Source organism: Neovison vison, chromosome 14, assembly GCF_020171115.1.
Source record: "Neovison vison isolate M4711 chromosome 14, ASM_NN_V1, whole genome shotgun sequence".
Lineage (NCBI taxonomy): Eukaryota > Metazoa > Chordata > Mammalia > Carnivora > Mustelidae > Neogale > Neogale vison.
This window is the reverse complement of record NC_058104.1, coordinates 39,178,892-39,194,889: the sequence shown is the minus strand read 5'-3', so window position 1 is coordinate 39,194,889 and position 15,998 is coordinate 39,178,892. Positions and strand designations below refer to the sequence as shown.

Below are 15,998 nucleotides of genomic sequence, written 5' to 3'. Positions count from 1 at the left end.
AAGCTTTCCAGCGGACACCAGCAGCCTCACAGCCTTTGGAAGGCTGGGTGCGTGGAGGGACCCGGGCTTCTGGCTCAGGGAAGAGGGGACTCCGAGTTAGACAAGCGAGTTCCTCCTGTGCTGTATAGAAAGCGAAAGGAGGAGGTATGTCCAGCAGGTCCAGCCACCAGGGGTCCTGGGAGTGGGCAGGAGGGAGCTCCAGAGAACTGGGGAAGGGCGGGCTAGGCCGGCCCCTTCCTCCTTCCTCTGGCAGCCCCACCCCCACTCTGGGCCTCTGGGAACACAGGATCCGAGCAGTGGACACACCAGCCCTGCGCCTCCAAGCCGTCATGGACCCTGAAGGTAAAAGAGCTTCCCAGGCCTCTCTTCTCTGTCCCTGCCTGTGTCACCATCTCCCTATCCTGCCTCCCTCCCAATCCCCAGTAATCAGGGTCCCTTACTCCCCTCCCGCATTCTCAGAAAACCCATTCCCCTCCTTCCCATTTACTCTCTGCCCCCCATCACCCTCCAGCCTCTCTGAACCCCACGCACTTCTTCTGTCTTCAGAGAGATTCTTCTCTTTCTATAGTCCCCAGTGAGTTCTGGGGAGAAAGGGGCTTCAATCCGGGTGGTCTAGAGGAGGCCCTGTCTGGGGAGCAGCTCCGGACTTTGCCCCTTGCTAGCAGGCTGGGAGGAGGGGAGGCAAAGTCCTGTCCCTCCTGCGGCCCCGGTGGGGGAGGGGGCTTGAGCCCAGGGACGCTGCCTGGGGTGGGAGCGACCTCACTAAGGAGGTCCTGTGTGCGGTGACAGGGGCCAGGGTCTGGAGTCAAAAGGCTCGCGTTTGAACCCGGGCTCCACCACGAACCTGCTGTGTGACCTCAGGCAGGTCACCTGACTTCTTAGAGTCTCGGTTTTAGTTCCCAGCTCTCAGGGCTGTGGGGAGGACAAACGACAAACTATCTGGCCGGTGCCTGGAGGACAGGAAGCCCCTTAAGCTCTCTGCATTTTCCCTTTCCCCTCCCTGGGCTGCTGCTTCCCCAGCTCTGACCTGCCTCCCCTGCTTGGGGCTTCGGCTGGCCCCCCACATCTGGAACGTCCGGCTGGCCTGTGGAACCAGCTTTCAGGGGGGTTCAAAGGAGCTCTTGGATTAGAAATGACCTCAGAGTCCGAGCCTGGGCTCAAGTTCCATCCCTGCCACCTGCGGCCACGTGACCTGGGACAGAATGCTTCTCCTCGCGCTGTGCGTTGGTTCCCTCAGGGACGAGGTGAAACCCTTGCCTCCCCTTGGGTTGTGGGGATAAGACACCTAAAGAGCCTGCTGCACAGAAACCCCTCGGGGTCCTCGTTCTGACACTGATTCCCTGCGTCCGGCTCTCCAGCGCCGAGCCCAGATCCCACTTCCATCTTTGGAAGCCGCGTGAGTCCGTCTCCACCGGGACCTCTCCCTGGGGTGTCAGGCTCGAAGACCGGCCGGTACCCGCTCTGTTCCTGTTCCTGCCTCACCGTCCTCCTACTTGGACAGGAAACCGCAGGGTCATCTTTGACGGCCCATTCTCCCTCGTAGCCCAGTATCCGAACCGTGGCCCCGTCCTCTGCACTTCCCGTCACCTGCGCGCCACCAAAACCTCTTCCCTTTCTGTTCCCTCCTCCCTCTGGGGACCGGTGTTCGCTTCCGGCTGCCTCGGCCGGGGATGTGTGCGCAACTCCCTGCGGGCACTGGGTCGCTGACCCCACAGGAACTGAGCCCCGGAGCGAGTAGACAGGTCAAAGGGATGAAGTGAAAGCTGGGGACATGGGGCCAAGGGAGGGGAGAGGGCAGAGTTGGGGCAAAGCAGAGGGCAGGCAGGTGGGCAAAGACAGGGAGGTCGGACTTGGCCAAAGTGTCAGTGGGGCGGGGCAGGTGCCGGCCGGTCTGGTTGTGTGCGCGCGTGTGCGTGCGTGTGTGTGCGCGTGCACGCCGGTCTGGTTGTGTGTGCGCGCGTGCGTGTGTGTGTGTGCACGTGCATGCCGGTCTGGTTGTGTGAGCGCGCGTGTGTGCGTGTGCGTGTGTGTGCACGTGCACGCCGGTCTGGTTGTGTGTGCGCGCGTGTGCGTGCGTGCGTGTGCACGTGCACGCCAGTCTGGTTGTGTGCGCGCGTGTGCGTGCGTGTGTGTGCACGTGCACGCCGGTCTGGTTGTGTGCGTGTGTGTGTGCACGTGCACGCCGGTCTGGTTGTGTGTGCGCGCGTGTGCATGCGTGCGTGTGTGTGCACGTGCACGCGGTACTGTGCTCGTTCTTTCACAGCACTGGGAGCGAGGCCCTCACGCCCTCCCCAGCCCACCGCTCCTTGCCCGGCTGCTGCGACAGCCTCCCGTCGTGTGTCTTTCAAGAACATCAGTCACAGTTTAAATATCTAAACTTCCAAGTGACTTCTGACCAAAAGTTCTCGTGATTTTCCCCTTGCCTGTTGAACAAAGCCCTCACGCGCTCCCGTCATCCAGGGCCCGCCCATCTGGCCTCCTCCGGTGGCTCGGCCCTCTCTCGCGCTACTCTGATGAAGCAATCCGCTTTGAAATTCTGTAGGTCGGTTTACCACCAGCGTGATGGGCAGTCCTGTTGGGCCCTATTTGGAGGCCATTTCTCCTCTCTGGGGAGAGAAGGGTGGATAAGAAAAGAACTTCAGCTGGAAGCTGCGGGGCTTACCAGCCTCTGTCTCCATCTGGTGTCAGCCCAATGGATCAACAAATAAAGACCAAGGCGGCGGAGGTCACGCACCAGGGTTTAGAGACCTCTGTCTAGGCATGGGCGAGTCACCTCTTAACCTCCTGTCTGTGGCCCTGTGATTGCTTTCCTTTCCTCTTCTTTGAAAAATTATTTATGTATTTATTATTTGAAAGTGAGAGAGAGAGAGGCAGGCAGAGGGAGAGAGAGGAGGAAGCAGGCTCCCTGCTGAGCAGAGAGCCCGATGCGGGACTCGATCCCAGGACCCTGAGATCATGACCTGAGCGAAAGGCAGACGCTCAACCCACCTGAGCCACTCAGGCGCCCCCAAACATTGTTTTTAAGTTTTTTTTCTTTTTTCTTTTTTTTAAGTAATCTCTACACCTTTCATGGGGCTTGAACTTGCAACCTGGAGATCAAGAGTCCTATGCTCTGCTGATTGAGGCAGCCAGGTTGTCCCCCAACCCAGGTGTTTCTGACCCCTGACCCCGATGTTCCCAGACCCCCCGGGCAAGAGCGCTGGAACCATGGGTGTGGCTCACAGAACTCTGCAAATGTTGACAGGAGAAGCACAGAGCAGTTAAAAAAAACCACTTAGTGCTCCATGACGGCGGTGGGAGGGGTGGGGTCAGTGAGGGGACTCTGAGGCCATCCTGCCTGAGTGCATGACCTGACCCCCCACTTCCCAGCTGTGTGAACTTTGTGAACTTCAGGTAGTGATGGGGCCTCTCCCTGTCTCAGCTTCCCCATCTGTAAAATGAGGAAAACAATGGGACCCACCTCTTGAGGTTGTTGTGAGGATCGGGTGTGCCCATATATGTAAGATGCTTGGCACAGGATTTCAGAAGGACCGCGAGAGTGTCAGCTGCTTTCTGTCTCTCTGTCTGTCTGTCTGACCTCCGTTCCCGGTGCGAGGCTCAAACTCACAACCCCAAGATCCAGAGTCGCCCACTTCGACGGAGTCCAGCAGGCATCCCTGTGTTAGCCGCCATTATTATTAGACATTATGTCCTTCCAGATTCTATCCTAGACGAATGCTAGCAGACACCTGTTTTAAGAAAAATTTAGGAATGTGAAACCTTTAAAATGGACAACTTTTTTTTTAAACGATTTTATTTATTTATTTGACAGACAGAGATCACAAGTAGGCAGAGAGACAGGGAGAGAGAGAGGAGGAAGCAGGCTCCCTGCTGAGCAGAGAGCCCGATGCGGGGCTCGATCCCAGGACCCTGGGATCATGACCCGAGCCGAAGGCAGCGGCTTTAACCCACTGAGCCACCCAGGCGCCCCAAAATGGACAACTTCTGAGTTGATTTTTTTTCATGTAAATTGGGAAGAACCCTCTTTTTTTTTTTTAAGTTTATGTATTTATTTTTAGTAACTCTACACCCACCGCGGGGCTCGAATTCACGACCCCGAGATCGAGACTTGCATGCTGCACCGACTGAGCCCTCCAGGCACCCCCTCGCTGACTCGGTTTTAGTTGGAAAACATACCAGCCCCATAGCCACGGGCACAGGGCACAGAAGTAAGAGCAAACACTTGCTATACTCATCTTGGGGGCGTTCCCAGAGCATCCGCGAACGCCCGTCCACCCCAGACAGGAACGAGGTCAGTGACTGAGGTCAAGAGGAAGGTGTGGGGGTTCTGATTCTGGCCCAGTCCCTCACGGCCCCGAGCCACCACCCAGGGAGGGCCCCATGGAAACACAGTAAACAACAGTCAGCCGTCCAGACAGAACAGAACAGTGGACATGAGGGAAAATTTTCCTATATTCTGCCAGAGTCATCACTTTATCTATATTTTACATTATTTGTGAAGAAAGAAGGGTACGAGGCCCCTGGGTGGCTCAGTGGGTTACAGCCTCTGCTTTCAGCTCGGGTCATGATTCCAGGGTCCTGGGATCGAGCCCCGCATCGGGCTCCTGCTCGGTGGGGAGCCTGCTTCCTCCTCTCTCTCTTTCTGCCTGCGTCTCTGCCTACGTGTGATCTCTGTCTGTTAAATAAATAAATAAAATCTTTTAAAAAAGAAAAGAAAAGAACAGAAAGGAGGGCAGGAGGGGTGCCTGGCTGGCTCAGCTGGAAGAGAATTCGAATCTTGATCTCAGTCATGAGTTTGAGCCCCATGTTGCAGGTAGAGATTACTTAGATAAAGATTTTATTTATTTCTCTGACAGAAAGAAAGAGAGCAAGCACAAGCAGGGGGGGTGGCAGAGGGAGAAGCAGCCTCCCCACGGAGCGGGGAGCCTGATGAGGGACTCCATCCCAGGACCCTGGGACCACAACCCGAGTCGAAGGCAGACGCTCAACTGAGCCACCCAAGCCTCCTGAGATTACTTAGATAAATAAAACTTTAAAAGAAAGAAAAAAGTGTGAGAAAGATCCCAAGATCCTTTGCATCCCCTCAGAAACAGCAATGCCAACTTTTAATTTTTCATTGAAATCCAAGTTAATTAACATATAATTAACATAGCCGATTAACATAAAATTAACATGATAATTAATTGACGTATAATTAACATGCCGGCTATTCTGAGTTTCAGGGGTAGGATTCAGGGATCCGTCAGCTGCGTATAATACCCAGTGCTCATTTCATCAAGGGCCCTCCTTAATGCCCGTCATCGCATTACCCCAACCCCCACCCACCACCCCTCCAGTTTGTTTTCTGTAATTAAGAGTCTCTTGTGGAGGCGCCTGGGTGCCCCAGTCAATGAAGTGTCTTCCTTCAGCTCAGGTCTCGGGATCGAGCCCCACGTCAGACTCTGGGCTCAGCCGCGAGCCCGGTTTCTCTCTTCCTCTCCCTGCCACTCCCTCTGCTTGTGCTGTGTCTGTCAAATAAATGAATAAAACCTTAAGAAAAAAAAAAAAAAAAGAGGGGCACCTGGGTGGCTCGGTTGGTTTGGGTGTCTGCCTTCAGCTCCGGTCGTGATCCCAGAGTCCTGGGATGGAGCCCCACATTGGGGTCCCCGCTCTCTGGGGAGCCTGCTTCTCCCTCTGTCTCGGCCTCTGCCTCTCTCTCTCTGTCTCTCTCCATGTGTCTCATGAATAAATAAATAAAATCTTAAAAAAAAAAGTCTTTTATGGCTTTCCTCCCTCTGTTTCCATCTTATTTTTCCTTCCCTTCCCCTATGTTCATCTGTTTTGTGTCTAAAATGCCACATATGAGTGAAATCATATGGTATTTGTCTTTCTCTGACTGACTTATTTCACTTAGTATAATATCCTTTTTCTATCCACATAGTTGCAAATGGTAAGATTTCATTCTTCTTGATGGCTGAGTAATATTCCAGTTGGGGGGGGCTTCAGGGTCTCTTAGTGGGTTAAAGCCTCTGCCTTCAGCTCAGGGTCCTGGGATCGAGCCCCACATTGGACTCTCTGCTCAGTGGGGAGCCTGCTTCCCCTGCCCTCTCTGCCTGCTGTTCTGCCTGCTTGTGATCTCTCTCTCTCTGTGTCAAATAAATAAGTGAAATCTTAAAAAAAAAAAAAATACTCCTGTGTGTGTGTGCGTGTGCGTGTGCGTGTGTGTGTGTGCGTGTGTGTGCATGTGTGCGCATGTGTGTCCATCTTCTTTATCCATTCTTCAGTCAGTGGACATCTGGGCTCTTCTCAGAGTTCGGCTATTGGGGGCATCGCTGCTCTAAACATTGGGGTGCAGATGCCCCCTTCAGGGCCCTACATCCGTAACTTGGGGCAAATACCTAGTGCTGTGATTGCTGGGTCACAGGGTAGCTCTGTTTTTAACTTTCCGAGGAAGCTCCTTACTATTTTCCCGAGCGGCCGCACCAGCTTGCCTCCTCACCAGCAGGGTAAGAGCGTTTCCCCCAGAGATGCCGACTTCAGTAAGCTCCGGACGGCCAGCTAAGAGACCAGGGGTACATCCCACAGGGTGACACGTTCGTCTGTGACGTGGAGGCACCTGAGAGAACTTTTACAACGACAGGGCTGGGAGCAGGACAGGCATGACAGCTGTCCCCTCCAGATGACCGTTTCAGTGCGAGGTCTCAGCTTCCTGCCGAAACCGGGCTCCCTTCTCGCAAATTCCCGTCAGTAGCAGCTGCTAATTAGAAGAGATTATGTTCAAAGCTCCCCTTTTGTTGGAAATGCAGGAGAGTGGGGGCCTGAAGACAACCGGACGAGTTTATTTTTCACAAATGGAACAGGGAGTGGGTCCCATTCTGGCTCCACAGCAGAGGGGCCGTGCAGTGGCTCTGAAGCTCCAGGAGAGGAACCCCAGCTGTAGAGCCACCCGGCAGGTTGGGGGGTGGGGGCAGGATGACATGGGCCTGCACGGGTCGAAGGGGGGCAGGGGGGTAGGATTTGTGATGAAATGCCAGGTCTGAGGCCTTGTGGCAAGGGCCTGGCATATGGTAGGCGCCTGCGGATGGCAGAGACGATTCCCCTCCTGCAGCCCCGAAGCTCTGGGCTCTGCTACTGGGGACCAGGGTGCAGACCAGTTACGTTGGAATCTCTGGGATTGGGGCCACGCATCAGCATTTTGCTGAGCCCCCTAGAGAATTCCATTGGGCAGCCAAGGTTGAGAATCGCTGCCTTGCTCATCTTAAGGAAAATTTTCCTTGACTCTGTCAAATGAGGGTCCCCACTCTCCTTCCCTTCCTTCTCTCTTTCTTCCCTCCCTCCCTCTCAACCTCCCCCTCCCCCTTCCTTCCTTTCCCCTCCTTCCTCCCTCCTTTCTTTTTAAGATTTTTTTTAAGATTTTATTTATTTATTTGACAGACGGAGATCACAAGTAGGCATAGAGGCAGGCAGAGAGAGGAGGAAGCAGGCTCCCCAATGAGCAGAGAGACTGATTCGGGGCTCAATCCCAGGACCCCGAGATCATGACCTGAACCGAAGGCAGAGGCTTAACCCACTGAGCTACCCAGACGCCCTTAGGACTTTTCTTTTTGTTACAACTACAATACAATGATCACAACTAAATTTTTTTTACACCTAAAATTTTAAAAAATATATTATTTATTTATTTGACACAGAAAGACACAAGAGGGAACACAAGCGGGGGCAGTGAGAGAGGGAGGAAGCAGGCTTCCCAATGAACGGAAAGCCCGATGCGGGGCTCCATTCCAGGACCCTGCGATCATGACCTGAGTTGAAGGCAGACACAACGAGGGAGCCACCCAGGCGCCCCTACATCTAAATTTTTTTAAAAATTTCCTTGATGTTATTAAACATCCAATCAGTGTCCAGATTTCCAGTTGTCTCATAAATGCTCTAATTTAGTTTCAATCTGTTTGAATTAGGATCCAGATGGGATCCATATGTTGTGATTGGTTAGCATGTGTCTTAAGATTCTGTGTGTGTGTGTGTGTGTGTGTGTGTGTCTTAAGATTCTGTGTGTGTGTGTGTGTGTGTGTGTGTGTCTTAAGATTCTTTAGGTGGGGGGAGGGGGGATGGTGGATGGCATCCGGTGGCTCAGTCGGTTAAGCTTCTGACTCTTGGTTCTGGCTCAGGTAGTGACCTCAGGGTTGTGAGATCGAGCCCCGCGTCTGCTTGAGACTGTCTCCCTCTCCCTCTGCCCCTCCCCTATGTGCTCTTGAGCATACTTGCTCTCAGATAAATGAATAACTCTTTTTAGAAAAGATTTAATTTTTACTTATTTTTTACAAAGATTTTTATCCATTGGAGAGAGAATGTGCACAAGCAGAGAGGTTGGGCAGAGGGGGGTACCCAAAGCAGGGCTCCCTCCCCGGACCCTAAGATCATGACCTGCACCGAAGGAAGTCAGACGCTTAACCAACAGAGCCACCCAGGTGCCCCCTAAAGATTTTATTTTCAAGTCATCTCTGCTCCCAGCCTGGGGCTCGAACCCACGACTCCTAGATCCGGAGTCTCATGCTCTACTGACGCAGCCAGCCAGGCGTCCCTGTTTTGAGGCTCTTTTAATCTCTTGTTTTCCTTGCAATGTGTTCGTTGGAAAAATGAGGTTGTCCTCTGTTCGTCTCCTGCGGTGTGAACTTTGCTGGCTGTGTTCCCATGGTAGAGTTTAAGATGTTCTTCCGTCCTCTGGTTTTCTTACAAATTGGCCGTGGCCTCTGGATGTCTCCTCTGACTCTGGCTTAGCTGTTTGGGCAAGAGCATTGCTGGGTGTTGGTGGAGCGCCCGGGGTCTGGTTGTCTTTCTTCTTGATGTTGAGTTTTGTTGCTCAGCGTCTGGACTGATCGGTTCACTCGTGTTCCAAGACGGCTCCTGCCTCTGGCCTGCTTCTTTGGTCTAAGTGAACCGTTTAATGATTTTTGGTAAATTTGCTAAGTTGCACGCCCATCTCCACAGGTTATTTCCATCACTGCAGTACAACAACCTGCCATTTAAGGTTAATTTCCAGCCCCGGGCAAACACTGTTCTGACATCTCCTCCTTGATTTGCCTTTTCTGGACATTTCATGTAAACGGAGGCACAATATGTGTTTCTCATGTGAGCACTGGTTCTTTTTTTTTTTTTTTTTTTTTTTTTTTTAGTAATCTTTACACCCAACATGGGGCTCGCGCTCACCCCCCAACATCACCAGCTGCAAGCTGTACCAACTGAGCCTGCCAGGCACCCGGGAGCATTGGTTCTTAACCCTCGTGGGCATCTGAATCATGGGGGTAGGAGGACTGTCCCAAACCTTGCATGCCTGAGAACCACCCCCTGAAAGATTCTGATTCAGTGGCTCTGGGCTGGGCCTGAGCAGCAGAGAGTCTGAAAATCTCAGGTGGGCCCCTGCTTTCTCGGTTCTGCCAAGAAGAGCGATCACCCCCACCACCTCCACGTCCTCGCCTCTCATGTACTAGTCCTTGACCCTGACCCTGTGGCTTCTGCCGGCACCGCGCAGCACCTAGCCTGCTCCCGCAACGGCTTCCCCGCTGCTAAGGCTTAGGCCCACTTGCAGCCTTCCTTCTACTTGCGTCTGCTCCCATCCTACTTCTTGAAACCCTCGGCTCCAGACTCCCACTCCGCCCTGGTGCTGCTTCTCTTTTTAGACACTGGTGCTTCCTGGAACCCTCCTCTTCTTGCCTGACCTGCTGCTGGGCTTAGTCATCACCCGTGTCTGCCGACGGCTCCAGAAGCCCCATTCCTCACCCACTGTCTGTCCGGACGCCAGCACCCACCTTCACGGCACGGCCAGGGCACATTTTCCTGCTGGCATTTCAACCCTAACATCTGCAGAGCCCAAGTCTCTCCCCAGCCCTCCCCACTCTCCCATCCCCGTGCTCTGCTGTTTCCCAGCTGCATCCTGGGGCACGAGCCTCCTTGACATTCTCTTACTGTGCTTGTAAATGGAGAAATCCCCTGTGGTGAGTTTCAGATGAGAAAACCAGAGAGAGCCACGGAGCCCACGGCTGGTACCCCAGAGGCCTGCAGGTTGCTGCCTCTGGCTGCCCCATCCTCTGCCCCGACTGGTGCCTTGTGGCGGTTTGCAGCTAAACCCATGGCAGAGACCCAAAGCTTCCACATCCCATAAGATGCTCATTCCGGCAGACCCTGCCTTAGAAACAGCTCTTGCTTTTGCCCTTGCTTGCTATTCCCACGGTTCCTGCCCAAGTTCAGGGCTTTGTCTCTGTCTGGCCGGTTGCCTCAGCCTCCTTTTGCCTTCCAGCCTATCTCCAGTGGGTGGCTAAAGTGACCCTTCCAGAACAAAATCATCATTCTGTAATTCCCTTGCTTGGGGTGCCTGACTGGCTCAGACGGTCAGTCGGTAGAGTTTGGGACTCTTGATCTCAGGTTGGTAAGTTCAAGCCCCACGCTGGGTGCAGAGATTACTTAAAAATAAAATCTTAAAAAAAAAATTCCCTTATGGTTAAAATCCTGCGATGGCTCCTAAGATCTGTCCAAGTTGCTCAGCTAAATAATTTAGGCTTTTCTCACTCTGGCCATCCCATTGTTCTCCAGAAGCCTCCAGCCCTTCTCTATGTTCTTGCTGTTTTGTCTCAAACACCTGCTGTCAGCCCGAAATGCCATCCCCCCACACACACACCATCACCTCATAACTCTGCCTGGCAAAGATTACTCATCCTTCAAGGCCACAAAAACTACCTCCTCCTTCCTCACAGACACTTAGTCATTTCTTCCTCTGTGCTCCCTCGACCCTCGGTCAAGGCTCCGTCATCGAGCAAACACATCTACCGAGCGCCGGTGTTCCCAAGAGCTTTGCTGATGGTAACTCATTTAATTTTAATAAAACCCTGGGAGGTGATTATTTTCCTTATCCCTGTCACAAAGGAGGCCCCTCCAAAGCCCCGGAGACTTTCAGTCCCTTGCCCAAGATCACTTAGCTGAAGGTGGCCGAGCCCAGACCCTAGGGCCCCGGAGTCTGGGTTCTGATTCCTTCCACTGTGCAGTCTCGCTGCCTGGATAAGTATCCCTGAACACCAAGTATTAAGCAAAAGAATACAAAATCACCAATATTTGGCCATTCTTGACCTATCAAAGCAGCACATTTATGTGGGTCTGTGTGTTAGCGCTCGGGATGGAGCAGAAAACTCTCTCGGGATGACTCATTTTGGCCCCAGCATAGAGCGCACGTGAAGAACAAGGAGCCGACTGAGCACGTGGCCTGGTGGGGTCTCCAGGAGCCCCTGCCAAGGAAGTGGTATCTGAGAGGAGATTGCAAGAGGAGTGGAGGTGGATGGGGGCATCTGCGGTGAGGGGAAGAGAAGGGACTTCGGGCAGAGGCATAGCCTTGGAACAGCATAGGCTAAGGCCTGAAAGCTAAGGAGAGCTGCCCACTCTGTCCCCCAGCAATTAGTAGCTGACACAGGGCAGGCGTTCAAGAGGGATTTGTCAAGGGGCCTTGTGGGTTGGAGCCGCTGCTTTCGGCTCAGGCCATGGTCTTGGGGTCCTAGGATCGAGCTCCCTATCGGGCTCTCTGCTCTGCGGGGAGCCTGCTTCCTCCTCTCTGTCTGCCTGTCTCTGCCTACTTGTGATCTCGGTCACAATAAATAATTAATCTCAAAAAAAAAAAGAAGGATTTGTCAAAAGAATCAATGAAAAATGGAGAGAAGGGCCAGCTGGAGTTAACAGGATGAACGCGGGGTTTTAGGCGGGAGAGTGATTTAGTTTTTATCGTCTTATTGTAAGGTCAGTTTTAATGAGGTATAATTACAAGGAATAAAGTCCACCCTTTTCTGTGTATAGTTCTGTGGGTCTTCACAAACACATCAACGGTGTAGCCACCATTAGAGACAAAATACAGAATAGTCTGGCCCCAACCTCAGACTCCCTGGTGCCGTTCCTTGTGGCCAGCCCCTCCCCCACTCTTAGGAAACCACAAGTCTCATCTCTTGCTGTGGTTTTACCTTTTCCAGAATGTCATATGGATGACGAACTCAAATAGCACGTAGCCTTTAGAATCGGGCTTCTTTATTTAGAAGAATACGTTCGAAACGCGTCCCTATTGTGTATGTCTGTAGTTGGTTCCTTTATTGCTGAGTGGGATTTCGTTGTAGAGGTGCTCCACGGTTGGTTTCTCACGGTCTCACCAGTTGAAGGATCCACGTTCACTTTAAAAAACAAACATCAGGGCCGCCTGGGTGGCTCCGTGGGTTAAGCCTTCAGCTCAGTGTGAAGTCTGAGACTTCAGCAACTGAAGTCTGCCTTCAGTTCAAGTTATGATCCCAGGGTCCTGGGATGGAGCCCCACATCAGGCTCCCTGCTCCGCCGGGAGCCTGCTTCTCCCTCTCCTGCTCCCACTGCTCTCTCATTCTCTGCCAAATAAGTAAATAAAATCTTAAAAAAAAAAAAGCAAACATCACTGGACCTGGTGTGGATGGAGTGGGAGCTTCGGCATCTCTGCTGTATGTCCGGGGCCTTTTGCCTGGCTGGCTGGTGAACAGTGGAGATAGGAACTACGACTTTGTCGCTTTTACTGACTGTTCCCAGCGGCCAGCCAGGGCACAGCTGGCTCTGGGCCAGGAATGGAAGCCACTTGGAGCAGAATGTGGGAAAGGAGGCCCAGGTACCATCCCTGGTGGTGGGGGAGGTGAAAATTGGGTGCTTGGCTTTGGAGGAGAAAGGTTGGGCAAGAAGGGCCCTATTCTGAGAGTAGAACAAGCCAGAACGCCTGGTCTTAGCTTCAGCTTGGAGCAAAAGTGAGGAAGCGAAATAAAACCGCCTAACATAGGAACCAGTTGAAATCGCCCAACATGCCATCCTGTTGATGCCATCAGTGATCTCCCCCTCCTCCACAGCGGCGCCAGGGCTGGAGCACATGAGGCTGCAGGTCTTCTCCTGGCCGATAGATGGCGATGTTGCACCGTGCCTGAGCTCACCCGTCCATCCAACAGACCTAACAGCGGGTTAACCGCTATATGACCGTGGTAACAGCGGGTTAACCGCTATATGACCGCGGAAAGGACCGCCGTGGGCACTACTTTTTTTTTGGACAGAAAGAGAGAGATCACAAGTAGGCGGAGCAGCAGGCAGAGAGAGAAGAGGGGAAGCAGAGAACGAGACGCGGGGCTCGATTCCAGGTCCCTGAGATCATGACCTGAGCCGAAGGCAGAGGCTTAACCCACTGAGCCACCCAGGCGCCCCGGCACTAGTCTTTTTCTTACGGGGAAAGGACTCGCCCACGCTCCTGAAGCTGTGCCGCACAGAGCAACGGCTCAAGCCCAGTTTCCCCCTGCACGTTCCTTGTACAGGCCCCATCTCTAGAGAGAGGGCCGTTCGTTGAGACATTGGGTGTGGGGGCGGGGTGCTCCACGCAAGAGGTGCAAAGGCAGAAAAACCAACAGCCACGGCCGTGCAGCCTGGGGGGTCAGACTCTGCCGCCCATTTGCTGTGACCTCAGCCTGCTTGCCTTTACTCAGTCTCCACAGCTGTCCACTGGCGTCCTGCCTGGCCAGCGGCAAAGGCAGCAGGTGACTCAGGGGTCTTTTCCTTGAGTCGGTCATTATCTGTCCAGGTTTACCGCAGACTGTAGGCCACTCAGTTAAATCTGAATTTCAGATACTCGACAGATAATTTTTAAGTGTAAGTATGTTGTAAGTATCATTTATACTTAAAACCAAAAACATAAAAACCTTTGATGTTCGCCAGAAATTTAAATCTACCTCGGTGTCCCGTGTTTTTATGTACTTAATCCGACAAGGCCCTCTCCCGGGACCCCCAGATCCTGACCCTGATGGGCGAGCCCCCAGTTTCGCTGGTCCTTAGATGTTTCGACAACCACCCCCGACTCCCAGAGCGGCAGCCAAAGTGTGACCCCCGTCTCCGTCTCTCCCCCCCAGGCCTGGCGCTGCTGCTGCCCCCCACCACGCTGGCCGCCCTGGCCGACAGCTGGATCCGAGAGGACTGCCCGGGGCCCAACCACGCGGCTCTGGTCACGGGGGCGGCCCCCTCGCAGGCGGTCCTGTGGGCCAAGTCCCCCGGGGTGCTGGCTGGAAGGCCCTTCTTCGATGCCATCTTCGCCCGAGTCAACTGCCAGGTCTCCTGGTTGCTCCCCGAGGGCTCAAAGCTGGTGCCCGTGGCCAGGGTGGCCGAGGTCCGCGGCCCCGCCCACTGCCTGCTGCTGGGGGAGCGGGTGGCCTTGAACACGCTGGCCCGCTGCAGTGGGGTGGCCAGTGCCGCGGCCGCCGCCGTGGAGGCCGCCAGGGAGGCGGGCTGGGCCGGGCACGTGGCGGGCACCAGGAAGACCACGCCGGGCTTCAGGCTGGTGGAGAAGTACGGGCTCCTGGTGGGCGGGGCCAAGGCCCACCGCTACGACCTCGGGGGGCTAGTGATGGTGAAGGACAACCACGTGGTGGCAGCCGGCGGCGTGGGAAAGGTACGTGCCGGGCCGCGCTCCTGCCCCAGCCCCGCTCCGGACTCCCAGCCGCAGCCCTGCTCTACTGGGGACCCGCCCCCCAACCACGCCCTGGGGAACAGTGATGGCCTGGGAGTCGGGGCTGCTGGACCCCCTTTTGTTTTAATGTTTTTTAATTTTTTAATTTTTTTTAAAGATTTTATTTATTTATTTGACAGAGATCACAAGTAGGCAGAGGCGCAGGCAGAGAGAGAGAGGGAAGCGGGCTCCCTGCTGAGCAGAGAGCCCGATGCGGGGCTCGATCCCAGGACCCTGGGACCATGACCTGAGCCGAAGGCAGAGGCTTTAACCCACTGAGCCACCCAGGCACCGCTGGACCCCCCTTGATCCCTCTTATCCGGGAGCTTTATCCGCCGAATGGGCGAGTGGCCGTCTCTCCTCTGCCGGGGCTCGGGGACCTGCTCTGATGTTCAAAAGCGAAGGGCCTGCTGCCGGGGAACCTGGGGCTGGTGGCGCTGGCACCTTGGGCAGGTCACCCTAGCTCCCTGGACTGGTTTCCTGGGTCAAAATGTTCTCGAAGACGCCTTCCAGTTTTATTTATTTATTTTTGTCTTGTTCTCGGTGCAAGAAGGCGTTTTTATTAGAGCAGGAGGACAGGACCCCTGGGCAGAAAGAGCCCCTTCCAGGGTCCGTGTTCTCGAGTCAAACCGAACTCCCGCCCCGCTGCCGAATACGGCTGGTGTTTGGCCACTTTTCTGATCCACCCGAGCGGTCCTTCCATGTGGTTTCACCTCGTGCGAGAGAAACCACGGGCTGCCTGGTCTTCTCGCCATCCGCCCCAGGGCCGCCGTCCCCACTGTCCCCTTCCCCTGTCTGCCCCGCAGGCGGTGCGGGGCGCGCGGCAGGTGGCCGACTTCGCGCTGAAGGTGGAGGTGGAGTGCGGCAGCCTGCAGGAGGCTGTGCAGGCGGCCGAGGCGGGAGCCGACCTCGTCCTGCTGGACAACTTCAAGCCCGAGGTGAGGCGGGCTCTGCTTCCCGGGGTGGGGGGGGAAGCGGCCGCGTCGGGGAACCCTCACTTCCCCGTGGCTTGTGTCCCCGCAGGAGCTGCACCCCACGGCCGCCGCGCTGAAGGCCCGCTTCCCGGGTGTGGGCGTGGAGGCCAGCGGGGGCATCACGCTGCTCAACCTGCCTCGGTTCTGCGGGCCCCACATCGACGTCATCTCTCTGGGGATGCTGACCCAGGCTGCCCCCGCCCTGGATTTCTCCCTCAAGCTGTTTGCTGAAGGGACCACTCCCGTGTACCCTGCCTTACCGTAGCTCATGACTTCTCCCTCTAACCCTGCCCTGCCCATGGGTACGCTCTCTCTTAAATAAAGTCTTTTAAAAAAAAAGAAAGAAAGAAAGAAAAAGAAAGCAGGCGTTAGTCATAATTCCACTGACAAGTTTTTCCAGTGAGAGTAAATACATTTTATGGTCAATGACATCTTATATTTGAGCATTCGAGGCATCAGGTCTGAGGTTCAGCTGGAACATTCTACGTGGTTGGTGCCCATGTTGTACTGGTTATTAAGTGTTTTGC

At 54.4% G+C, this 15,998-nt stretch overlaps 1 protein-coding gene across 1 annotated transcript; it reads left to right on the top strand.

The window, feature by feature from the left end:
- The first annotated feature begins 139 nt into the window (after positions 1-139).
- Positions 140-15,816, top strand: QPRT (quinolinate phosphoribosyltransferase). Its single transcript, XM_044233467.1, has 4 exons — positions 140-342; positions 13,905-14,440; positions 15,304-15,435; positions 15,521-15,816. The coding sequence occupies exons 1-4, from the start codon at positions 147-149 to the stop codon at positions 15,734-15,736; spliced, it is 1,080 nt and encodes a 359-aa protein (XP_044089402.1). The 5' UTR covers positions 140-146; the 3' UTR covers positions 15,737-15,816.
- The last annotated feature ends 182 nt before the right edge of the window (positions 15,817-15,998 follow it).